The sequence below is a fragment of the Capricornis sumatraensis genome, chromosome 12 (assembly GCF_032405125.1).
Source record: "Capricornis sumatraensis isolate serow.1 chromosome 12, serow.2, whole genome shotgun sequence".
Taxonomy (NCBI): domain Eukaryota; kingdom Metazoa; phylum Chordata; class Mammalia; order Artiodactyla; family Bovidae; genus Capricornis; species Capricornis sumatraensis.
The window spans coordinates 85,279,859-85,306,872 of record NC_091080.1 but is presented as its reverse complement, the minus strand read 5'-3'; the positions used below and the strand labels follow the sequence as shown (position 1 = coordinate 85,306,872).

Sequence of the window (27,014 nt, the reverse complement as noted above, 5' to 3'; positions counted from 1 at the left end):
GGAAGAAATGAAGAACCCCAGGGTTAGTAGAAGGAAAGAAATCTTAAAAATTAGGGCAGAAATAAATGCAAAAGAAACAAAAAAGACCATAGCAAAAATCAACAAAGCCAAAAGCTGGTGCTTTGAAAGGATAAATAAAATTGACAAACCATTAGCCAGACTCATCAAGAAACAAAGGGAGAAAAATCAAATCAATAAAATTAGAAATAAAAATGGAGAGATCATAACAGATAACACAGAAATACAAAGGATCATAAGAGACCACTATCAGCAATTATATGTCAATAAAATGGACAACGTGGAAGAAATGGACAAATTCTTAGAAAAGTACAACTTTCCAAAACTGAACCAGGAAGAAATAGAAAATCTTAACAGACTCATCACAAGCACACAAATTGAAACTGTAATCAGAAATCTTCCAGCAAACAAAAGCCCAGGTCCAGACAACTTCACAGCTGAATTCTACCAAAAATTTAGAGAAATCCTACTCAAACTCTTCCAGAAAATTGTAGAGGAAGGTAAACTTCCAAACTCATTCTATGAGACCACCATCACCCTAATACCAAAACCTGACAAAGATGCCACAAAAAAAGAAAACTACAGGCCAATATCACTGATGAACATAGATGCAAAAATCCTTAACAAAATTCTAGCAATCAGAATCCAACAACACATTAAAAAGATCATACACCATGACCAAGTGGGCTTTATCCCAGGGATGCAAGGATTCTTCAATATCCACAGATCAATCAGTGTAATACACCACATTAACAAATTGAAAAATAGAAGCCATATAATTATCTCAATAGATGCAGAGAAAGCCTTTGACAAAATTCAACATCCATTTTTGATAAAAACTCTCCGGTAAGCAGGAATAGAAGGAACATACCTCAACATAATAAAAGCTATATATGACAAACCCGCATTTCCCCTAAAGTCAGGAACAAGACAAGGGTGCCCACTTTCACCACTACTATTCAACATAGTTTTGGAAGTTTTGGCCACAGCAATCAGAGCAGAAGAAGAAATAAAAGGAATCCAAATTGGAAAAGAAGAAGTAAAACTCTCACTGTTTGCAGATGACATGATCCTCTACGTAGAAAACCCTAAAGACTCCACCAGAAAATTACTAGAGCTAATCAATGAATATAGTAAAGTTGCAGTATATAAAATCATCACACAGAAATCCCTTGCATTCCTATACACTAATAGTGAGAAAATAGAAAGAGAAATTAAGGAAACAATTCCATTCACCATTGCAACAAAGAGAATAAAATACTTAGGAATATATTAAATACTACTAATAATATATTATTAGTATAATAGAGTAATAATACTAAAGAAACTAAAGACCTATATATAGAAAACTATAAAACACTGGTAAGCATTTCTAATAAGGCATTTCTAAGGAAATAGATGGGGAAACAGTGGAAACAGTGTCAGACTTCATTTTTGGGGGCTCCAAAATCACTGCAGATGGTGATTGCAGCCATGAAATTAAAAGACGCTTATTCCTTGGAAGAAAAGTTATGACCAACCTAGATAGTATATTCAAAAGCAGAGACATTACTTTGCCGACTAAGGTCGGTCTAGTCAAGGCTATGGTTTTTCCTGTGGTCATGTATGGATGTGCGAGTTGGACTGTGAAGAAGGCTGAGTGCCAAAGAATTGATGCTTTTGAATTGTGGTGTTGGAGAAGACTCTTAAGAGTTCCTTGGACTGCAAGGAGATCCAACCAGTCCATTCTGAAGGAGATCAGCCCTGGGTGTTCTTTGGAGGGGAATGATGCTAAAGCTGAAACTCCAGTACTTTGGCCACCTCATGCGAAGAGTTGACTCATTGGAAAAGACTTTGATGCTGGGAGGGATTGGGGGCAGGAGGAGAAGGGGACGACAGAGGATGAGATGGCTGGATGGCATCACTGACTCAATGGACGTGAGTCTTAGTGAACTCCGGGAGCTGGTGATGAACAGGGAGGCCTGGCGTGCTGCGATTCATGGGGTCACAAAGAGTCGGACATGACTGAGCGACTGAACTGAACTGAAGGGTAATGAATTCTCTCAGCTTTTGTTTGTCTGGATAATTCCTTGTTTGTTCTTTCATTTCTGAAGGATAATTTTGCCAGATAGAGTATTCTTCATTGGCAGTTTTTTGTTTGTTTTTTTAGTTTCAGCACTTTGAATATATTACCCCATGCTCTCCTAGCTCTCTGATGAGAAATCCACTGGTAGCTTAATGGGTGTTCCTTTATGGATTACGGTCGTTTCTCGCTGCTTTTAGGATTTTCTCTTTGTCTTTGATTTTTGAAGTTTCATCATAGTGTATCTTAGAGAAGATCATTTGGGTTTGAAATAATGGGGTGACCTATATCTTCATGAACATGGATGTCCAGATTTTTTTCCCTGGTTTGGTAAGTTCTCCGCCATTTTTCCTTTAAATAAGTTTTTTACCCTCTTCTCCCTTTCTTCTCTTTCTGGAACTCCACTAATTCACGTATCAGTTCTCTTGCTGGGTCCCATAATCCACCTTGGCTCTCTTCGCTCTCTCACGCTTTCCTCGTTATTCTTCTGTGTCTGGGTTATTTCAGAGTCCTTTCCTCTAACTCACAGATCCTTCCTCTGTGTGGTCTGTGGTGCTGATGGTGCTCTCTGTGCACTTTTCATTTCCTTCTCTGAGTCCCTCAGCTCCAGAACTTCTTTCTGGTTCTTTTTTAATAATTTCTCTCTCTTTGCTGATTTTCTCATTTTGTTCATATATTGTTTTTGTGATTTCTTTGACTTGCCTTTCTGGGTTCCTTGTAGCTCAGGTTTCCTTAGGACAGTTATTTGTAACTCTCTGTTGAGTATATTGTAGAGCTCCATGTATTTGGATTTGGATACTGGGAAATTATTGCTATCCTTTGGTGGTGTCACATTTCCTTGATTGTTCACGTTTCTTGGACTTTCGTGTTGCTTTCACATTTGAGGTAGCAGTCACCTCCTCCCCTCTTTGATGACTGCCTCCATAGATTCCAAAGCTCTCTCACAGCTCTTGTCCTTCACCACATCTCGCCCTCAGGAGCACGTAAAGGGAGCTGTTCTAAGAGTCGAGGAGGTGTGGGCAAGGCAGGCAGTGTGCTGGGGGTGCCCACAGGCCAGGTGGGGGCTTCTTGGGTGAGGCTTCCCCAGCAGCTTATAGACGGGCTTCTTGACGGAGTCCACAGTGCAGACAGAAATTAAGGACCTCCAAGAATCTAACCTGCTCTTGTTCCCGTCTGTCTCTGCCTCCAGTCCTGGAGGGCCTGATTTGATACCCTGGGTGCTGCAGGAGAGAAGTGTCTCTCTGACAGTCTCGCAGCTGGGGAAGCTGGGCGCTCTCCCTCTCCCCCGAGGGAGAAGGCCTTGTTTCCCCCCGGGTACTCCAACCTGGGGGTGGTGGTGATGCTGGCATGGTCAGCCTGCCCCTCCTGGAGTCCAAGCAGGCTGTCCACACAGGACCAGTGTGTCCAGGCACGTGGTTTTCTGCTCTGGGGGGCGATGGAACCTCTTTGGAAAGCTGGATTCACCAGGCGCTATCATCTGTAGGTGACTACCCGGGTCTGCCTTCTCAGGTGCTCCCGGCTGGCGGCTGAGAGGGGTGGAGCCTCTCATGGGTCCCTGCTGGTTCCACAGCCCCCATTACCCGATGCGCAGGTGGGCCGGACTCCTCCTGAGTCCCTGGGCGAATGGTGCTGGACCCCCCAGCTCCCCAGGGGCACTTCCATTGGTGGAAGGAGGCTGATTTTTGTTGTCGGAGAGCAAAATTGAGGGACATCTGTGACTCAGTTCTCCATTGATCTTGATGTGTGCCCTCTAATTCTGCAGTCGTCTGTGCATGGCTCTGGAGTAAATATCGAAGTACATGCTTTGTTTGGCTTCTTCCATATTGTTTTTGCTATTCTATTCTCTAATTTGAACTTTTATTTATATTTTAGAATCAGCTCATCGATTTCTTAAAAAAAAACCCACCAGAACCTATTGTGATTTTCATTAAGATTATGTTGAATCTGTAATTCAGTTTGGGGAGGATTATCATTTTTACAGTATTGAGTTCTGATCTGTGAGAACATGGTCTATCTCTTTGCTTGTATATTTAATTTCTCTCAATACTGTATAAAATTTTAATTTACAGGTCATACTTTGTTAATGTCCATATGTAGTTCAGATTTTTGGTGCTATTGTAAAGGATACTAGATTTCCAAATTTCAAGTTCCCTTTTTTAGTGTATATTATAAATACTAGTTCTCTGCTAGTATACAAAAATAAGTTAATTTTTGTGTATTGCCGTTGTATGCTGACTCTGTTAAATTCACTTATTGGTTCCAGTAGGATTTTTAATACAATCATGTCAGCTGTGAACAAAGATTGCTTTATCTTTTCCTCCAGTGTATGCCTTTTCTTCATTACCCTGCATGTGTGTTAAGTCACTTCAGCTGTGTCCGACTCTCTGCAACCCAATGGACTGAAGCCCGCCAGGCTCCCCTGCCCATGGAATCCTCCAGGCAAGAATACTGGAGTGGGTTGCCAGGCCCTCCTCCAGGAGGTCTTCCCGACCCAGGGGTCGAGCCCATGTCTCCTCCTCCTCCTGCAGTGGTGGGCGGGTTCTTTGCCGCCGGCACCTCCTGGGAAGCCCTTCTTGCTCTGGCTAGGCTCCGTATCCTGTGTTGAACAGAAGTGGGAAGAGTGGAGTCAATGCCTTGTTTCCAGTCTGAAAAAGTGAAAGTTGCTCAGTCGTGTCCAACTGTTGTGGCCCCATGGACTACACAGTCCACGGACTACTCCAGGCCAGAATTCTGGAGTGGGGAGCCTTTTCCTTCTCCAGGGGATCTTGCCAACCCGGGGATCGAGCCAAGTTCTCTCACATTGCAGGCAGATTCTTTACCACAGAGAAGCATTTGATTCTTCATTAAAAGGGGTGTTAGCTGTAGGGATGCTATTTATCAAATTGAGAAAGTTCTCTTTTATTCTTTGTTTGCTGATAATTTTTATCATGAATTGTTGAATTTTGTCAAATAATTTTTCCTCCATGTGTTGAGATCATTGTGAGGTTTTTCTGTTTAAATCTGTTGATACGGTGATTCATTGATTGGTTTTCAAATATTAAGCTTAATTTACATTCCTAAGATGAGACAGTCCTTGGTAATGATGTATCATCCTTTTTACATATTGCTGGCTTTGATTTGCTCATTTTATTCAGGACTTCTTTTTGTTTATGTTCATAAAAGATATTGGCCAGTAGTCTCCTTTGCCATGAATATCTTTATTTGGTTTTGTTGTCAGGGTAATACTGACCTCATAAAAGAAGTTGTGAAAGGTTCCTTTCTCTATTTTCTGGAAAAGTTTATTTAATATTCATATTTTTATACTTAAATGTTTGGTAGAATTTACCAATGAAGCCACATACCTCTCCAAGTAAAAGTTCATAGATACAGTTATTCAGCTTATTTTTTCCTTTAGTGACATTTGATTGTGTCTTTAAAGGAATTTTTCTACTTTAAGTTTAAAATTTACTGGTATAAAGTTGTTCACTATATACACTTATTAACCTTTAATGTTTGTAATATATAGATAGATAGATGTCCCATCTCTGATTTCTTATATTGATAATTCAAATTTTCTTTCTCTTTTGGCTAGAGAGCATAGAAGTCGAGACACTAGTACAATGATTCTCACATACCTATTACCCAGAGTCAATAATGATCAACATTTTGCCACAGTTCATTAATCCTCTTTTTTTAATTGAAGTATTTTAAAGTTCTACACACTATATTTTATAACTTCTAGATAGTTCAGTATGCATCTCTTAAAAACTAAGCATTTTAAAAAATAGACCCATATGCCATTAGCTTCCTAAAACTATTAACTGTGATTCCTTGGTGTCATCTTTTACTTAGATATAGCCTATATACAGGATTTTCCTGATTGTCTCAGAAATGCCATTTTATAGTTGATAGGTTCAAATCAGAATCCAAACAAGGTCTGCACCTTAGGCAGGGCTGTTATGTACCTTAGATCTCTTAATCCAGCATGAATCATTTTAATAAAATTTCCTCCCATAGAATGTTCTACATTCTGGGTTTGACTGTTTCCAGTTGGCTTCAGTTGACTTCCTTCTTCCATGATAAGAGCTTCTTCAGTCTGAGTCACTGTGAAATGTCTTGGGGCCTCTGTCCTCCCGGGGACCCTTCCTCAGCTCTCATGCCATGGGGTGTGGAGTGGGGCACCTCCCACTTTACAGCCAGGGGAACATCTGCTACTCCGTCCAGCTCAGACCAGGCCACCGCTCTGCCACCTGGGTCTCCCGCACGTCTGCGTGCTCAGTCATGTCCAACTCTGTGTGACTTCATGGACTGTATAGCCTGCCAGGCTCCTCTGTCCATGGGATTCTCCAGGCAAGAATACTGGAGTGGGCTGCCGTGCCCGCCTCCAGGGGAATCTTCCTGACTCTTGCACCTCCCGCATTGGCAGGCGGAGTCTTTACCACACTGCACCACCTGGGAAGCCCCTCTGACTTCTGACTTCCACTTAATTACCTGTCTGTCTCGTTCAAGGAGGTTTTCCATGTGTTTTAAGCCTTGTCCAGCAAATCTGTCTTCTACTCTGATACTGTATGTTTTCTTTAAATGTTACGTTTTATGAAAGCATAACACACAGAGAAGTGCAGAGATCGCAAGCTTGATGGAGTCCATAATAGGAATGCACCCTAGATCAGGTGTCCCTCTGTCCTGACGTCCAGCAGAGAGGTTGGCCAGGCTGTGATTTACCGCCACGTAACTCTAAGCACAGGTGTTCCCTGGTGGTCCAGTGGCTAGGATTTGCTACTTTCACTCGTGTGGGCCATGGGTTCAATCCCTGGTCGGGAAATTACTGCAGCCAAAAAAATTAATTGAAAAACTAAATATAATCACATAGTTGTTGTTTTAGTTTCCAAGTCATTTCTCCTGCAACCCCATGGACTGTAGCCCACCAGGCTCCTCTGTCCATGGAATTCTCCAGGCGAGAATTATGGAGTGGGTTGGCGTTCCCTTCTCCAGGGGATCTACCCGACCCAGGGATGGAACCCGAGTCTCCTTCATCGGCCGGCAGAGTCTTTACCCTGGGCCACCAGGGAAGCCCATATTCACACTGTGTGTGCAATTTCTGTCTGACTCTCATTCAGCATTGCTTTAAGGTTTACACGTGTTGCTACACAGAACAGGCTTGTCCATTTTCATCACTGTAGAGTGTTCCTCAGCTTGCCTACCACTGTTCATTAGCCCATTTTACTGTTGAGGGACATTTCAGTAGAATCTGGTTGGGACTATTCTAAATGATGCTGGTCAGAATATTCTCATCCGAGTCTTTCTGGTGAACCTGTGCCCAAATTTTTGTGTCACGTATGCCTGGAGTGGAGTTGCTGGGCTGTTGCGTCTGCAGAGGCTTAGCTTTTATAGATGCTGCCAAATGGTCTTCCACTGTGGTTGCACTAGATAATTTCTTAAAACACGGAACTTACCCTGTCTCCTCCCAGCCTTACCTAATACCCTTCAGTACCCCATCACACAGAGGCGAAATCCGCCTTTCTTAGCGCCTTCTCCAGGGCTCCCAGCCCCTGGGGTGCCCGGCCGTTCCCTCTGCTCAGACCACCCTCTCCCCTGACCACCCTCAACCTGTGCCTGCTTGTTGCCCCTTGAAGACTCCGCTCTTCAGGTAGCTCTCCCTCAGGACGCATGGTGTCCCCATCTTTTCATCTCTGGGTAGGGACTCCTGAGAGGCCAGGGAGACCTCCAGTAATCTTCCCCTCAGATACCAGGAGGGGCGGAAGACACAGCTAATCCCCCTGACCATGGGCTGCTCCCACACAGGGCGGGGAGAGGAGGGAGACCTGATTTTCTTGTCCTTGGCTGACATTGCTTTGTTCATTTTTATAGAAGAAAGTTGTTTTGGGAGAGGAAGGAGACAAAGTTCCTATAAATCAAAAGAAAAAATTGTTAGCCACCTCACTGAAATGATCGGGCTGTTCAATTAGGAAAATGGCTGTATACACCCAGTGGAACTTCCCTGAGTCTTTCTCTTTATTACGATTGAAAGAACCCTATAAACTTAATTTTAAAAGAGAAAAAGGCCCATGATGAAAAGCAGTTATGTTATTTTTTAAACAAGTCTGAAAAAGTGGTTAACCTGAGCGTGGCAGCATTTCTTCTCTGCTGACCACAGGGCATTTTTACATTTTAACTGGATTTTGGTCTCCCAGGAGTGGCCTGCCTGTTGTTTTTTTAAAGTGCTTTTGAAAAGCCAAGCGTACATCAGATCGTGCTTTTTAGTGATATTTAGGGTCCTGACATCTGCCCTCAAACGCCAGAGGCCAAGGTGTGTGAAGGCTGCCGTCAGCCTCCTGTGGGTGCCGGCGGTCACGTAGCTTTCCCAGTGGGTTTGCGTTTGCTTGTTTGGCTGGGGACAGAGTGTCTAAGAGGCTTGGATTCACTTGGCTAAGTGCATCCAGCCCCTTCAAAGCCCAGTCACTCCAACAAAATACATTTTTCTGGGAATTTTGGACTCAAGGTACTCTGACTGCCACTGGCGAGCAGTGATCAGATGCGTGTTCAGACTCACAGGAATATGAGTAAACGGATCCACTTTATGTGAAGTGTTTAAGCGCACATTCAGTAATGTGCCCTTAATTTCCTCCCCTAGTCCCTTCTTGCTTGTAATTCAGAGATTTAATTGAATTTTACTTGGGCTGGAAAAGCACTGAAAGGATCGGCATGCTTTGCTCGGTCACGTCCGACTCCGTGCGACCCCATTGACTGTATGTAGCCCACCAGGTTCCTCTGCCCATGGGATTTCTCAGGCAAGAATACTGGAGTGGGTTGCCATTTCCTTCTCCTTGAATGCTCTGGGGACACTTAACTAATCAAAAAACCCATCAGGCTTAATTTTGAGTTGTATTTTCATTTTTTAAAGGCGGCTTTAAAAAAACAAAACAAAACCTTCAAAGCTGGAATTGTGTGTGTGCACGTGTGTGCTGGGGGTGATGCTCCTTCCATGTCCTGAGGGAGGCATGAGCTTTCCTAGGTTTGCATTCCTCTTGTCTTCCTGACCGCCTCCAGATAGCCAACATCCTTCTAGAGAACTTAAACTGGTTTTTAGTCATATTCTTAGCAAAAAGTAATTCTGAAGGTGCTTCTGTTACTGCCACCGGAAGCAGTGAGTCCGGATTCCAGAAATGGAGTCCGGGAAATGGAGTCCAGTTGTTCCCGACTTGCGTGGCCAACAGTGTCCACCCGCGGTGGGGTCCTGGGCTGGTGCCTCCTGCACGGGGCTCAGGGCTCCTTTGTAGTGGAGGTGCTGTTCTGGGGCCTCAGGTTGGCGGTCATCTTCCAGAGTCTTCTCCCGGAATTCATTCTGCCCCACAATGTTGGCCCCTGGCTGCTCGCCTGTGGGTCCTGGGGCCCCAGGTAGCTGAGCTCGTGTCTCCCACGTCTCCCACCACCTGCTGTGGCCCGGCCCCCTTGGCCTGGGTGATGCAGGCCCCTCCGAGGTTGGCAGTGGCTTGGCTTTGACCTTTGACCCTCATTCCTCCAAAGCTGTGAAATACTGCATTAAATATAGGGGACCTGGGCCTAGCTGGGGCCTCGGCTGCATTTGTTACTGTTTTATTTATTCATTCACTTTAGGGGAGGCTTGACTTCTAAAATGGTTATCTGGAAGTTGTTTAAATGGGTCTATTTCTTTTCTTTCTGGGACATTTTGTTAGCACACTACCTAGAAGGGAATGACTTTGTGTGATATTTCCTAATTGTTCTTTTGTGCTGCCTCCAACTTAAATTTATGTTGCATTTCCAGACTCCCATTTCTCACGTAAGAAAGCAGACAGTCAGAAACCACTTTAAGTTAAGCATTTAAGCCTTAACATATTTCTGAAAGACAAAACCTTTTAAATAGTCCAGTAATGGGTAGTGGACGCCACTGCTTTCTGCCCGAGTTGTGTCCAAGATGGAAAAAAAAAAGATGTTTGGGGGCATAGAGTCTGGTGGGAGTTACCTGCCTTCACAGAGACCTGCTGGACCTGCAGGCGGTGGGTGGGGAGAGGGATGAAGGGTCGGGGGCACCAATGCAGATTCCTGACTCCTTCCCCATTGATGGGGGCCTTGCTGCTGGCAGAACAAACATGTTTTGAGCAACTGCCAGCAAGCAAGTTAGAAGCTGCTCTCTAGCAGGCCTGCAGAACAGCATCCTGAGAGGCAAGTCATCTGCCGCATCTCCCGGTGTGGCCACAGTGGGAAGGCTCTGGGCAGCCGCCAGTGGCCGGGCCCCGGGTGGCTGACGGCAGCCGGTGAGGCCCGAGTCCTCCCCCCAGGCCCCGTCCCGCAGAGCCCCCTGCGTCCTCGGTGACACCTCGGACTTCTCGCCCCTCCTTCTAGGAGCCCAGGTAACAGCCTCAGAGAAGTCTGCCTGGTTGTGTTGTATGTGGGGTTCCAGAAAACAACTGAATTTTAAGAGAAGCCACTGCAAAGCTGTTGTAGAGCTACTCGGATGCTGGTGGAAATTCAAAGGGAAGTTTTTGCTATTGATTAGGGATTGTGAAGTGTGTTGAACCCAGATGAAAATATAAACTGGTAATAATTACAGGCGGAGTGGCCGACAGATTGCCTTCTTTCCACAATCCCACTGAATCTTTTTTTCAATCAGCTTTCTTTGACGTATAATTTACATACAAGCAAGCTGGCACATTAAGTGCAAAGATGGATGATTTTGCCAAATGTATATGCCCATGGAGCTACTGCCCTGGTAGAGATAACACCCCCTACCCTCACCCTGCTCCCCAGACGCACACACTGGTCTGAGTGTTGTCCCTGGAGGTTGGTTTCTTAGGTTCTAGATGATGGCCTTTCGTTGTGCATGGATGCTCACCGCGGGGGAGGCTGGGGCAGGGGTGGCGGTGACTGGCCCTGAGTCAGTCTGAGTCCAGAGTGCTTGCTCTCCCTGATCCGTGCCTCCGTGTCTGGCTTTTGGAGGAGGCGGCGACAGAGCCCCCAGACAAGGTGTGGCTTCCATAAGTCTGCACCCCGCGTGGCATCCGAGCCTGTGGATTTGTGACAGAGAACGTGAGAGATTCCCAACAGGCTGAAGGCTGCAGGGTCTCTTTGGGAGTCTGGACCGAGACGGAAACCGCTTGCTTTACTGCAGCAAGTATTTATTAAGTGCCTGCTGCACGTGTGCTGGGTGATGTGGGAAACATGAGATGAAGAGAATGCTAGACCCCTACCCTTGAGGAGTGTTGTGGTTTCGAGAAAGTTTAGAGAGAATGGTTCCAGGCAGAACAGAGTGCAGAATGGAAACACGGGGTCCCCTGTTGAGAAGGCAGGGAAGTGCTGTTAAAGGTCTTGAATAGGAAGCCTTTTCCTTTCTTCACTCTTTTGACTTACCGTGTTTTTTCAGTCGCTATTTTACATTTTATTGTATATTATTTTACTATTATGTTAAATTCTCAGCCTTGAATTTATCCTTTACCTTTATATTGGACAACTTCAGTTTTAAGTTTAAATGCAAATACAGGAACATTTAATTCATATGTGGAATCGCAGAAGTGACAATATTTTGTAACTCGTGCATACATACATATTTCATTCTTGTCGGAACTGGAAACTCTGCTCTGAACTCTCTCACCTGCATTGATTTCCCTTTTCAACACGTGCACGCTCTGCGCACAGCCCACCTTCGGCCCCCAGTGCTGGAGCAGAGACCGAGGACGGGGACCGCTGTCTCTGCGGGCCACCCTGCCCTCCCTGTGCGTTCGTGTGTGTGGTTGGCCTGTTCGGGAGGGCTCGTGGAAGGAAGGGGCAGGGGGCGGGTAGGCTTTGCCTGCCGGTGTTGGCCTGAATATTGTGCCTCCTCCCTGTGTTCAGAGCGGCTTCTGCCCGGAAGGGACAGGCGTCCGCTCCTGGCCAACCCGGGCGTGGATGTGAGACGCTGCCTCGGCCTCGCTCAGCCCCCTCGCGGGTCCACCCAGGACTCTGTGCTCCTGGGGCGTCAAGGACGCCGTGAGCCGCCGGGGCTGCGCGGAGCTGCTCTGCGGGCCAGAAGGCGGCAATGCCGCCCCGGGCTTCTCTCACGCAGCACCGGTTCAGAGCAGAACGATGCCAGGACAGGGGCCACTGCACGTGCTGGTCCCCGGCAGGCTGCCTGGTGGGTGCCCGTGCCTGGGAAACGCCCGCGGGTGCCGGAGGGCTGAGGGCGGAAGCCGAGCCTGGCGGGGGTGTCCGGGCCCTGCCGCCGGGCACCCCCGGGGCCGGGCGATGGTCTTGTTCCGAGTCTGGGCGGGAGGCCCCGAGCGGGCACCTGGCAGAGTCTGCGCGGGGCAGGCAGGAGGGGCGAAGGCAGGTCTGCAGCCGCCGTCCGCGCCTCCCGTCGTCTGTTTCCTGCCTGTAACACAGAGTGAGGGGGGAGGAGGCCTCACGGTGAGTGAGACTTGAGCGCGCCGGTGACGGTCTAGCACGGGCCACACAGCAAAAATGCCCTCCGTCCTGCCAGTGGCCTATTTCCCCTCAGAGCCGCAGGTGGGGCCCGGCTGCGGGCGCGACAGGCGCGGGAGCCCTCCTGCCCTCCCCGAGGACTCGGGCTCTGAGCCCGCAGCTCCCCGGGTGAGGGGCCGCCTCGTCTCCCCGGTGGTCCCAGTTTCAGAGATGGCAGCGGTGGCCGTTACAGCGGCGCGGCATTGTTTCCTCAGGAACGTCTGGCGTGGGCAGAGCAGGACGGCGGCCGGGCCGCACCGGGAGGCCCCGGGGGGCGAGGGGACCCGGAAGGCTCAGCACCTGCGGGGCGACCGCGCGTGGGGACCAGCCTCCGGACCTCAGAGGCGCCGTGCCCCGCGGGCGCCCGTCAGGAAGCCGCTTTGCTGACACGTGTCCGGGGTCTCTGGCGGCAGGCAGCCCTGGGCCGTCGTGAGGGAAGCAGGCGAGGGGGCCATCACAGCGGCCGCGGGCCCGGAGCCGGGCCAGAGGTCGAGCGGCTTGTTTGCCCACCTGTTTCCTACAGCTCGAGGGACTTCTGAGGGGTTTCCGTGCAACTGGAGCAGACACTCGGGCGTCTCTCAGGGGAGAGGAGTGTTAGAGGGGGGAGGCACGGCCCGTGCAAGGAGACGAGCCCTCCAGAGAGCACGCGTCACACGCGCGTGTGACCGAGGCGCGTGTGACCGAGGCCCGCGGCCGCGCGGGGGCCCTGGCATCGCGTCGCGTGGCCGAAGCAGGTCCTCGGTCACGGGCCTGGTGGGAGCCGCGTGTGACACACGAGGTCGACCGGGGAGAGCTGATGACACGGCCGCCGGGGAGGGCGCGGTGAGTGGCCGTCCCCAGGCCGGTCCTGCCGTGGGCCTGCACCCAGCCGGCGGTGCCTGCGACCCAAGCCGGTCGTTACTCCTGCCTTTTCTAGCCCGGTCTAATCTAACCCTGATGGCAGGCAATTGATGCTGTTCATGGCTTAAGGATTTATCACTTAGAGAAAACAGTAAGATCTCCGTGTCCTCATTTCTAACTCTTTAGCATTGCCTCGTGTCATAAAATATTAATCCAGCATGAATATTTTGTACAGACGCCTCTTTTGTAGAGGTTGTTTTCATGTTAGACGCTGGTGCCCATTTACACCCTTTTGCAGAGTTTAAGGAGAGTTAAATATTAGCCCTTTTCTAGTTGGTTCACCTGGTGTGTGTGTTTCTAAATATGGTCCCAGTGTGTACAACAGTTCTAATTCGTAAACCAGATTAAACTCTTAAGTGAAATCCTGCCTTTTTACACTCTTGCCACCAGGTGGCTAAGAAAAAATATTAAGCAGGAAAAAAACCAACAATTATGTGAAGGACTCATAATTACTTTCAATTTCTGCTTCAGCAATGAAATAGGAAACTCTAGATGGACTGTGTTTCAGTAAGAAAACTGCTGAATAAGTGACAGAGGCATTTCAAGTAGTGCCAGACCAGATGGACATTTCCATGAGTGTTTTTGTTTTCTTAAAGATTGACAATGTTAAACTCACCAAATTTTGCTGAAGTGAAACTTTTTGAGACTCTCTCTGAGCCTGTTCCACCTCTGGGCTGACCCCTGGACGTCCACATTATTCCTGACCTGTTGGACTTGAGACAAGGGTTTGGCTTTTGGGCTTCAGGATTCCCGAGGAGAGGGTGACTAAGTCCTGATCACAGCAGGGCCTCCCGGTCCAGGCTTCATACATCAGTAAAGTTGTCTGCAGAAACACTGCTTGAGTTCATTTAGAATCCGCTCTAAAACCCGAAAGTAAGATGCACCAAGTTGAATGTTAACTCCTGTGTGTCCCTTTTCATTGATTCTTTATATGAACGGTAAGATAATAGAGGGAAATCTGTGCCTGGGGGTGGTGGCACAACAGGGGAGAAACCCCTTCCGGCTTCTCTTCCTGGAATAGATCTACTAAAGACAGCACCCTGTGACAGAAACCCTACCCCCACCCACACTGCTACAGCACCCTGGCCGTGGCCCCGCCCAGTGAAAACGCAGCCCTACCAGTCGCTCACCAGGCCTCCTGTGGCCCCTCAGCTTCCGTGCCTCCACTTTGCCCTTCAGTGCTCTACGTTATTAACTTTGACAAGTAACCTCTTGGTTGTACAGGATTTTATTCGCAATTCATTTTTCTGATTCAAAGTGAACATGAGTGCCTTAATCCTCTAATGGGAATTAATTGCTTGTTTCAGTGCTTAACTCTGATCCTTTCTCAATCCCCACAGGGACGAGGCTCTTCCTGAAGGATCTGTGTGTGTTGTTCAAAACACAATCAGAAAGGTAATGATGTTTTTCTTGTGAAGGGAGCCAGAAATGCACAATATTAATTTTTTTGTTACATAAGTGGTAGTCTTAAACTAATATTATATAGGATGTAATTCAGTAGATAAAATGTAGAGAACTATAATTCGTTCGTTCTATCAGGCTAGAGTATTTCCTAGAAAAGAAAGTTAACTTTTTATTGCCAGGTTTTCTTTTATGGAAATAAGCCAGCCTCTTCTGCAGAAGAAAGCTACTGAACTGATTTTCTACAGAGTTGGAATCAACACACTCGCCTACCCATGATCACTTCTATGTAATGTCACCTTCCCGGGTATTTGCCTTGGCTCTGCAAAATTAAGGTCACGACTAATGCTTGATTCCCCTCTCCTGTTTATTATGTAGAATATTCTTTTGTTTCATTTGTAAGGGGCTTCCTTGATAAGAATATAAGCTAGCAGATATATAAGATCTTGCTGTAGGAAGCAGTTGGGGTGGAGAACTTAGGTGGGAATACAGTCACAGGGAAGAGGGGATTAACCTCTACTGGGTCGCGAGGCCTGGCACAGTCAGGAGAGATTAGCTCTTAGGGAGACAGAGGAATGAATGCAGTTTTCAACAGCAGGCACAGACGCTCGGAAAGTTTAGCGTGCCCGGAGGCCCGCATGTGCTAGGTGGCGGAAGGCGAGTTTGATTCAGGCCCGCCCCTGTACCACAGCGCCCTTCAGCGGGCCGACCTGGGAGCGCCTCTTTCACGCTAGAGATGAACAGTCTTCAGTTGCTCTGGAAAAGCCCAAACGGCTCACCTCCACCTCCTGTGTTATTTGCTGAACCAAGTCCTTACGCTTTATCCAAGACTCGGACCCTAACCCAGGGCTGTGGAAGGAGTTGCGTGGCAGGAGGAGAACGGGGTGGGAGACACACTAATGTGCCTCCGACAGAAGGCAGCGTCCCCTTCCATCATGGCACTGCCGCCCCTGCGACGCTGGCCCAGCGGGTGGTGCTCAGGAGAGGCCCAGCGTGCTCGGGCAGAAGGCAGCGCCCCCTCTGCAGCGGCACTGCCGCCCCTGCGACGCTGGCCCAGCGGGTCGTGCTCAGGAGGGGCCCTGCGTGCTCCTGACCAGTGGGTCGCAGGCGTGTTCTGAGGCAGCCCTGCTGCGGCTGGGAGGACCTGCCAGTGTAATAGTCTTTCCCATGTTCTGCTGGCCGCGACCCTCACGGCAGCCCCTGGCAATCAGCTGAGCATGGTGGACAGAGGCCAGAGCACACGGCAACAAGGAGCTCGAAAGAGAAAAACTAAACCCAAAGCCAGCAGAGAAAGGAAACAGTGAAGGTTAGAGCAGACATGACTAGAGAAAAATCAATGAAACCAAGAGCTGGTGTTCTTAAAAGAGCAAAAAACTGACAAACATTTAGCTAGATTAAGAAAAAAAGGAGACAATATAAATCAGAATGAAAGCGAGAACATTACAACCTATTTTACAGAAATGAAAAGGATTGTAAGAGAGTACTTATGAACAATTGTATGGCAACAAACTGGTAACCTAAATGGATAAATTCCTAGAAACACGCACCTCACTAAGACTGCATCATGATGAAACAGAAAATCTGAATAGACCTGTTACTAGCAAGGAGATCAACCTGGTAATCAAGAATCCCTCCACACTGAAAATACAAACCAGAGGCTTCACTGTTGAATTCTATCAAACGTGCAAAGAGAATCAGCACCAGTTCTCCTCAAACTCTTCCCAAAAATTTAGGAAGAGGGAACACTTCCAAACTCATTTAGTGAGGTTAGCACTACCCTGATAACCAAAGCCAGAAAAAGACACTATATGAAAAACACAAACCAATATCTCTGATGAAAATTGATGCAAAAATTCGAAACAAAATACTAACAGAGAATTCAGTGACACATTAGAAGGATTATATACCATGACCAAGTGGGATTTACTCGTGGAATGCAGTGATGGTTCAGCATATGAAAATCAGTCAGTATACACTGTAGTCCAATGTACACTACATGAATGGAATGAAGGGGAAAAAAGACTATCTCAGTCGATACAGAAAATCATGTGACAAGATTCAACACTACCTCCTGGTAAAAGTATTTAATTAGGAATAGAAAGAAATTAATTACACCATCCTAATAAAGGCTGTATATGATAAGCCCACAGCTAACATCGAACTTAATGGTGAAAAAGCTTTTCCTCTAAGATCAGGAACAAGACAGCGATGTTTGCTTTTACCACTTAATTTTAGTAGATGATAAAAGAAAAAATAATAATAGGCATCCAAATTAGAAAGGAAGAAGCGGAATTCTCTCTGTTCACATGATCCTATATAGAAAATCTTAACATTTCCACAAGAAAATTATTAAGACTAGTAAATGAATTTAGCAAAGTTGCAGGATAAAACCAGTACACAAAAATCAGCTACATTTGTATACATTAACAGTGAACACTCTCCCCCCAGATTTTCCACTTACGACTACATAAAAAGAACAAAATACTTGGGAATAAATGTAACCAAGGAGGTGAAAGACTTGTACACTGAAAACTACAAGACATTATTAAAGGAAATGAAATAATTGGAAAGACATCTCATCTTCATGGATTATGACTTAAATTATTAAGATGTCAGTACTACCTAAACAGATTTAATGTTCTTGTCAAAATTTCCAAATAGTATTTTTCTTTCAGAAATAGAAAAATCCATCCTGAAATTCATACAGAATTTCAAGGAACTGCAAAAGAGCAAAGCAATCTAGAGGAAAAAACAAAGTTGGAGGTCTCATATGTCCTGATTCCAAAACATACTCCAAAGCTACAGCAATCAAAATAGCATGATACTGACATTAAGACAAATTTAGTTGAACACGGTGAAAAGTGAAAGTCGCTCAGTCGTGTCCAACTCTTTGTGACCCCATGGACTATACAATCCATGGAATTCTCCAGGCCAGAATTCTGGAGTGGGTAGCCTATCCCTTTTCCGGTGGATCTTCCCAACCCAGGAATCGAACCGGGGTCTCCTGCATTACAGGTGGATTCTTTACCAACTGAGCTATCAGGGAAGCCCTATTGAACACAATAGAGAACCTAGAAATAAATCCTTAGATGTATGGTCAAATGATTTTTTGACAAAGGTGGAAAGACCAATGGGGAGAAAGACAGTTTTTTTCAGCTATTGGAAAACTGGGTATCTATATGCAAAAGAATGAAGCTGAACCCCGACTTTATCTACACGATACACAAAGATTAACTCAAAATAGATAAGTCTTCAACATAAGAACTAAAACTATAAAACTCAGGAGAAGATACAGAACAGGAGCTTTATGACACTGGGCTTGGCAGGGGTTTTTTGGCTATGACACGAGAACTATGGGCAATAAAAGCAAAAGTCGGGTGACATCAAAATGTAAACCATGTGCAGCAAAATACACGATCAACAGAGTAAAAAGGCATCCTGTGAAATGGGAGAAAATATTGGCATATCATATATCTAATAAAAGGGTAATATTCAGAAGATCCAGATAACTCCTATGACTCAACAATGAAAAACAATCTGATTAAAAACCAGGCAAAGGACTTGAATAAACATTTCTCCAAAGAAGATATATGGTCAACATGAAAAGATGTTTAAAATCAGTAATCATTACAGAAATGCAAATTAAAACCCACAATGAAGCGAAATGAAAAGACAGCCCACAGCATGGGAGAAAATATTTGCAAATGAAGAAATCAACAAGGGATTAATCTCCAAAATACACCAACATCAAAAAACAAAAATAGGCAGAAGACTTATACACTTCTCCAAAGATGACATACAGGTGACTAAAAAGCACATGAAAAGATGATCAGCATCACTAATTATTAGACAAATGTGAATTAAAGCCATAATGAGGTATCACCTCACACCAGTCAGTATGGCCATCATCAAAAAGTTTACAAACAGTAAATGCTAGAGAGGGTACGGAGAAAAGGGACGCTTCCTCTGCTGTTGGTGAATGTAAATTGGTATCGCAACTATGGAGAACAGTAGGGAGGTTCCTTAAAAAACGAAACACAGAACTACCATATAACCTAGCAATCCCACTCCTGGGCATACATCTGGAGAAAACTAATTCAAAAAGATACCCGCACCCCAGTGTCCACTGCAGCTCTGTTTACAGCAGCCAAGACATATAAGCAACCCAAATGTCCCGACAGGAACGGATGAAGAAGGTGTGTGTGTGTATAAGTGTGCGGAATATTAATTATGAAGAATGAAGCGATACCATTGGCAGCAATGTGAATGGACCTAGAGATTATCATGCTAAGGCAGAAAGACAAATATATGATGTCACTCATGTGGACTCTAAGCTATTATACAAATGAACTTATCTACAACACAGAAACAGACTCTCAAGTTTTGAAAATAAACCTGTGTTTACCAAAGGGGAAAGTTGAGGAGGGTGATAAATTATGGACACAGGAGTAACATACACACTATATATAAAGTAGATAACAGCAAGGACCTACTGTGCAGCACAGGGAACTCTACTCAACATTCTGTCCTGGTCTGTATGAGTAACGAATCTGAAAAAGGATGAACATGTGAATAACTGAATCACTTTGCTATACACCTGAAACGCGGTAAATCAATTATACTCCAATAAAAAAGTTTTAAAATCCTTAATGAGATACCACCTCACACCCTTTAGGAAGGCCACTATTTAAGAAAGAGAAAGGGAGGGAGGAGGAAGGAAATAACCAGCAGTGCCAAGCCTGCGGAGACACTGGCACCCTTGTGCACTGTAGGTGGGAGCGTAAAATGGTGCAACTGCTGTGCAAAACAACAGAGGCCCCTCCAGAAATTCAATATAGGATTGCCATACGACCCAGCAGCAGGTTTCCAGGTATATATACAAACACTGAATACAGGATTTTGTAGAGCTGTGCATACCCACGTTTATGGCAGCATTATTTGCAATAGCGACGAGGTAGAAGGAACCCAAACATCCACTGACAGATGGGACGAACAAAACGCGGCAGACGCGTGAGTCTCCTTCAGCCTTAATTTAGGAAGGGAATTCTGACACACACTACGGCATGGATGAGCCCTGAGGATGCTATGCCAAGTGAAACAGCCAGCTACAAAAAGGTATTTCTCTTAAATGCAGTACCTCGTGTAGTCAAGACTCTTGGAAACCAAAAGTAGCGTGGGGTCACCAGGAAGGAGAACGGGAGTTACTTTATAAGAGGGGAAGTGCTGCAGAGGCGCACCAGTGGGGGTCGTGCTGTAGCTAGTGCTACTGAACTGTACGCTGAGAAATGGTTAAGATGGTGAACTTCACGTTTTGTGTGTTGTACAGTCTTTTTAAATCTAGAAATCACTTCCTTCTCTAGTTTTCCTCTCTGTTGGGGAGTAGGGGGCGGGGGGAGAGGAGTCTGGAGAGGTAGGGTCCCTTATGAACGCCTGCTGCCACTGCAGAGTCTGAGTCCTTCCGAGGCTGGACCTGACGGGTCACCCAGGCGTGCAGCGTGCAGCACACCTGGGCCCAGTTCCTGGTGCTGACCCGGAGCCCCGGCCTGAGCTGCCCGACTGCGTTCCCTCGCGTGTTCAACAGGGAGGACCCCTCCTCTCTCGAGGTTGATGCAGCTGTGCACGCAGACATCCAGGCTCTTAGCGCAGGACCCGCAGAGCCCCAGCACCGCCGCGAACGTGGCCAGCCCTCCTCAGCACGCTGTCCTCTGCTGTCTCTCTGACCAGACCTTCTTGCCCTCCCTCCTCCTGGGTGAAATATTCCTTTTCTCACTTTGTGGTTGAATCTGAGTCATGAAAACTGGGAGCAGCCTGTGCTGAGAACCTGCTTCATCCTGGCACCTCCCCGCTGTCCCTCCGCAGCCCAGGCTGCGGTTCCAGACCGCGCCCGCTCCCGTCCTAGCCCCCGTGGCGCCCCCACCCCACGCACAGCAGCCAGACGACCTGCGGACCACCCCTGCCGCCTCTCCCCTACTCCAGGGGTGCTCTCCGCTCCCTTCTGGTTCCTTCTCTGTTTGAAGCTGCCTGTCAACATGTCTGTCTCCCCTCGGCCTTCTCACTGGGCAGGCGGTGTCTTGTGTGTCCCTGGGCTCAGCCTGGGGCCTTGGGGCATGCAGCCTGCTGCCCACCCCCGCAGCCGCTGCCTCTGGTCCCCTGCTCGGGCCTGGCAGAAGCAAGGTTCCCACCACCAGCCCCTCTGGTGCCCACGGTTGCTGCATCACTGGCTTTCTCCTGGCGACCTTGGTGACACACTTATGTCCCCTGTACCCTGATAAACTCTTCTCGCCAGCCCTCCCTGCAAGCAGCCCCTGCTTCCTTCCTGTCCACCCCCAGGGCCTGTGATGGAGGGCCGGGTGGTGCAGCAGAGGGAACAGGTTCCTTTATCCCTGCTTTGTCCCCAGATGCCACTGCCGTGACCCCTAAAGACAAATGATGGGAGAGGGGCTGCAATTCTGGAAGACAGCTCAGAGACAAGTGGTGGCTGATGGCACCCAGGGGCCCAGAAACCTAAGTCCCTGCAGGGAGCCAGCCGACAAGGGCCCTGGACACGAGAGGGTGAGGACAAGGTGGGGGGGGGGTCAGTCTGTGCAGGGAGCAGTGACCCCCATCGCCCCTCTCCCCAGCAGGGGGAAGGGTGCGTTACTGTCCAGAGAGGCTTGGTACTGGGGGGACCAGGCCCAGCTGAGGGCGCAGTTGAGGGGGCGCCCTGAAGACCACGAGGGTGGGAAAGGCCACCTACTTGGGGATTCAGTGGTTAGCCAGGCCCCCTGCCAGCCACCGCCCACCCCCCCACCCCGACAGCTTCCTATAGGGCGTCTCACTTTTCAACGTGAAAGGCTAGCCAAAGATTATTGAGACGTTTGAAGGAACCCTCTCAAAGAAACAAAAGAGGAATTTTGGAGAAGGAGCAGCAATACGGGGAAAGATAAAAACTTAAAGAAATTCACAGTAATTAATATCTTCCCAAGGAGGAGAGATGGTATTATGCTGAGAAAGAAACAGTATGGTAATGACATGAGGGAACAAGAAAAAGATCCTGGAGATAAATATGATGATAAAATAGTTTTTAAAATAATAGAAGTACTGGAAGGTAAAGTAGACTGTAAAGAGACAATTGGGAGATTCACCCGGGTTAGGCCCCATCTGCGCTCTGGAGATGCAGGAAGGAAGGGGAGGGACAAAGGGTCCCGGCATCCGCAATGATGAGTCTTCAGATGGAGATCTGTGGCACAATGAACGGAAAACACCCACAGGGAGGGTCCTCACTATGGGACCTCACAATCCACGGGAGAGAAGACCACCCTAGAAGCCTCCCGAGAGAAGAGCCTGGTTCTGTACAAAAGACTGTGGGTCCCAACTGCCCTGAACGGCTCAGCATGGGTGTGGGACATTAGAAGACAAAGAAGAGATGCCTTTAGAGTTCTGAAGGAAATTATTTCTAGAATTCTCATCCTCAGTTCAGTCGCTCAGTCATGTCTGACTCTTTGTGACCCCATGGACTGCAGCATGCCAGGCCTCCCTGTCCATCACCAACAACTCCTGGAGTTTATTCAAACTCATGTCCATTGAGTCAGTAATGCCATCCAACCATCTCATCCTCTGTTCTCACCCTATGTACACTATTAATTGAGGCTGGTAAAGAAGCAGCTTCAATCAAATGAGGGAGTCAACCAAGAGGGGGCCGTGGGACCCAGGGATGGGGCTCTGGGAGAAGCCTGGGGAGCCCGGGGCACTGCAGACCCAGGCTGGGGCTGGAGGGACACGGAGCCACAGCCCCAGGGGAGAACAGAGGCGACGGGTGGTCAGGGCGGAAAGGATCCTTACGGCGCTTCCAGAAATCATGAGGCTGAAAGACTGACTGTCAGAGAAACTTGAGCAAAGCACAAAAAAAGAAGAAAAAAATAGCTGAAACAATTTTTAATTCCAAGAAAAACAAAAAGCTGTCCAAGAAAGGAAATTAATCATAGTACACTCTGTGCTTTATCCGAGAGCAGTGTTTACATAGTTGTGATGCTGAACTGAATATGGACTCCACCAAAAGCTGTGATGCGAGCCCTGCTGGAGGAGTGGGGCTGAGTGACAGGCGCCTGTAACCAGGCTCACTGAGCATGCGATGTGAACTGCTGCGCCTCACTGCGGTCCCCCGAGGCGGGTGGCTGACACCACTTCCTGACAGTGCAGGATACCAAGTCCCAGAGGGGTGACGTGGTTTGCTTAAGGTCACACAGCTGGTTAAGTGGCAGAGCCAGGATTTCAACTCAGGCAACCTGGTTCCAAAGTCTGTCCATAAAACTAACACTGTGCTCACCTGCTTTGGGGTAGGAAGGCAGACGGTTTAAAACATCAGGAAGCTGTGGTACCACCAACAATATGGAGATATTAATAAACAGCAAATACAACAGTTGAGAGGCTTAACCAGGTCTCTGCAAGGGAGTGGGAATGGGTAGAGATTTTATTTTTCTTGGAAACTTACTTGACTAGTTCACTTTATGGACACACTGGGCTTCCCCTGCGGCTCAGCTGGTAAAGAACCCGCCTGCAATGCAGGAGACCTGGGTTCGATCCCTGGATTGGGAAGAGCCCCTGGAGAAGGGAAAGGCTACCCACTCCAGTATTCTGGCCTGGAGAATTCCATAGACTATATAGTCCAGGGGTCGCAAAGAGTTGGACACGACTGAGCGACTTTAATCAGAGGGAAGGGACGCTAGAGCCCCAGGGCTCAGGGGCGCAGTCCCCCGCCGGCCAGGCCCAGCTGTGTGGCCCCAGCCCTCACTGACCTGGGACTCAGCCCCGAAGGCCTGGGTGGTTTTCGGCGCCCTCGCGGCTCTTCTCGTTCTGTGGTCACCAGGAGGAGCCAGGAGAGAGTAAGCCGGGGCGAGGGGGCTGGAGGGGCGAGGTCACCTGGGAAGAGGGGGAGGGCCTGGTGGGGCCCTGGGACAGGCTGGGGGGGCCGGGCCACGGGTCACCAGGGTTCTGGGGGACGGTCTGGCAAGAGCGGGAGCATGTATTTGGGTTTGACCTGGAGCTGCTACTGCAGAATGTGCTGGAAGGTGGGGCTGGCTGATCCTCCTGCCACCCCTCCCCCCTCTCCCCACCCCTCTCCCCACCCCCCTCCCCACCCCCCGCCGTTTCGGTCCTCCCCAGGCATGCCACCCCCTCCCTCCCTGTCCCTCAGCAGTAGGGGGCCTGTGTCCCCTCTCCCCTGTACCCCGAGTCCAAGTTCTCATTCACACCCTGACTTTCAAACCCATACAGCCGCCCGATGCCCCCCGACGCCAGCCTGGCCTCCCTGAGCCATCTGGAGCTGAGCTCCATCAGGTCTCTGCCCTGCGCAAGGCAGGCTGCTGAGGCCGCAGGGCGGGCAGGGGCAGCCATGTTGGCTCATGGGCTCTGCCCATCCGCCACAGACACCCTGAAGAGATGGGGCAAGGCCTGGACCCCCAGACCAGCTCGTTTGCTGGGAAGAAAGCCCCAAGGGCTTTGTGGCTTCCCCAGGGGCCACCCGGCCACATGGCTGGTGGCAGGGCCTGCCTGGCACACTGGGGCCGAGTCCCGCAGTGTTTGGTGGGTTGGGGGCCAGCGGGGCAGCGAGGTGCCAGCCTCAGATGAGGGGCCTGGCCACTGAACTTCCCTGTTCCTGTGTGAGTCCCTTATGCCCGATCACTTTTGGTCTATTATGTAATGGAGTCAGCCCAGACCCAGGAGTGGGTAAATTCGTACCTTCTCCATTGCAGCCGAGGTCTCTGTGCCGAGTCCCAGGCTGGCATCCTTAACCTCCGGGGCCCTGAAGAAGGAAGGAGCGCTGAGAGGTGCGGTTAACGTCATGCCCGGGCCAGAATGTAAACTGAGCGCTGAAACCGGAGCTCCCTGTGTCACCGATGACAGGTGATTATTATATACAGGTGTACATACATGTATGTGCCATGTATGTGCTAATAATCACAGCACATACATGTCTACCTCTATATGTGTGCATATATTTGTCTACTTCTCATTATTTGTTTTTCTGTAATATTTGTTTCAAGTCCTTTTATTGAAAACTGACTTAACGAAACTGCAGCCCTGCGGGGCCTGAGCCCCGAACAGCCTGTCTCCTCTGAAAGTCTGATCTCAAAGCCGGCCCGTCCTCCAGGACCCTGTCCTCTGGGACCCTGTCCGTGAAGGAAGGCCGCTGGGGAGCGGGGCCAGCCGCGCCCACCCCTGACCTGTCCGCCGTCTTCTCTGCCCGCAGCTCCAGCCGCCTGGTCCCCATGTTCGTGTACGGGACGCTGAAGACGGGCCAGCCTAACCACCAGGTCCTGCTGGACGGCGCCCACGGGCGCGCGGCCTTCCGGGGCCGGGCCTGCACGCTGGAGCCCTACCCGCTGGTGATCGCAGGTGAGCACAACATCCCACGGCTGCTGAACCTGCCAGGCCGCGGGCACCGCGTGGCCGGCGAGGTCTACCAGGTGGACAAGCGGATGCTGCGCTTCCTGGACGAGTTCGAGGGCTGCCCCGACATGTACCAGCGCACCCGCCTGCACGTGGCCCTGGAGGGCACGCGCGCGCCCCTGGAGTGCTTCGTCTACACCACGGCCACCTACCCGCCCGAGTGGGTCCACCTGCCGTACCTCGACGACTACGACTCACAGGGGAAGCATGGGCTCCGCTACAACCCGCGGGAAAACAGATGAGCCCCGCGGGCAAGGGAGGCCGGGACCAGCCCCGAGGGGCCGCGCTCGCTGAACGAGGGCGCCATAAAGCCCCTGGAAACCGGTACTTGAAACAAATACTCTTACCTGTCAGGGGGTGGGCGGGGAAGAACACCTCTTTTTCAGTGGCAGCCGATTTCCCGAATAATTTGGAGGGACTGATAACAAGACTGTTTCTGAAATCTGTCTCACTATGCTGCTTTCTTGCTTGCTGCCTAAAGAGCATCTTGGGTTTGAATGTACCGGATGAGAAAAACTCAGGACTTTAATTCCCCTAAATGACATTTGAAAACTCATGTTATCATGCTTTTCTGATTATGCTATGTGCTTTTTTTTTTTTTTGCTTTGCTTTAATCTGAAGATAACATTTAAAATGAATATCAAGTCTGTGTGACAGCTAGATTTTAACAGCCCTGCTGTATTGATTCTGACCTGTAGCACTGAGAAAAGAAAAAATTTTAAAGCTGATTTTAGACATCTCAATGTAATAAAAGAACCTCAAGAAACACATGCTGTATTTTAGAGTTCTTTTGAATATATATGACATCATTCTTCACAGTTTTTTAGATCAAGCTTATATAGAGATGATTAAAGATCATATCAAGTTGAGAAATTGAATATAAAAGTATTGGTGCTACTGTTAGCCCTCTTTCTGAGTCTGGTAGCAGGTTCTTTTCCTCCTAGTCTAGCAAAAGAGCAAGCACACACTTGCCAGGCCAGCAGAGCAGCTGAGCACCCCGATTTCAGAGGGGCCCACTGGAGCCCTGCCCCAGAAGGGAGCTGCTGTGGGGGACAAGCTTTCCAGAGAAGAACTAACGCATTAGGAATTTGTTCTTCAGGCCTGACGAAAAGCTTGGCTTCCAAATACAAACAGCACTTAAAATAATTTTAGCACGGCACGAAGTACCGATTACTACCCACCTCCATCTGATACTCTGTCAGAGTGGCCTCAAGGCCCACACGACTCTGCCTCTGCTCGCTCACCAGCAAGCAGGAAGCGCATCCTGAGAGTTCCAGACCCGGATGAAGGTGCAGCTGCTGGTCCAGGTAACCTTGTTCTCCGTCAGGAGAGCTCGCTCACGCATCGACTTAACAGTAGACTGAGATGGCTAACTGCATCTGCTCCAGAAGCGTGACTGTTATTTTTAACCCTTTTTTTCATAATTGGAAACTCGCTTCACAAAAACAAAAAGGAGAGGATGGGAATCCATTGCTGGGCTCTGCAACCCCCCCCCCCCCACTGGGGCCTGGGAACCCTGACTGGTGCTCACGCTGGTGCCCTGGGAGAGATGGGGGGTCACGCCCGCGGGCTCAGGGGACCCACACTCACTGCTAGACCACCATGAGTGCTGTCCGGGCTTCCGGAGATCATGACCAGCCAACCACAAGCGGGACTCAGGGCCTCAAGCAGGATAAAGCAGGTAATGAGATTACAAGGTGGCAAATGCTCATTTAATGAAACTGAAGGCAAAGAACTGGGATTTATATACATTTTTAAAAAGCATCCCAATGAA

General features: G+C 48.6%; 1 protein-coding gene across 2 annotated transcripts in view; it reads left to right on the top strand.

Moving 5' to 3' along the window:
• Positions 1–25,809, top strand: part of GGACT (gamma-glutamylamine cyclotransferase) — a 52,745-nt gene extending 26,936 nt beyond the window's left edge. For both annotated transcript variants that reach the window (XM_068984686.1, XM_068984687.1), the window contains exons 2-4: positions 14,752–14,806; positions 24,544–24,694; positions 25,041–25,809. In XM_068984686.1, coding sequence (XP_068840787.1) covers positions 24,633–24,694; positions 25,041–25,482 — 504 coding nt within the window. In that variant the 5' untranslated portion in view covers positions 14,752–14,806; positions 24,544–24,632 and the 3' untranslated portion in view covers positions 25,483–25,809. The remainder of the gene's footprint in view (positions 1–14,751; positions 14,807–24,543; positions 24,695–25,040) is intronic.
• The last annotated feature ends 1,205 nt before the right edge of the window (positions 25,810–27,014 follow it).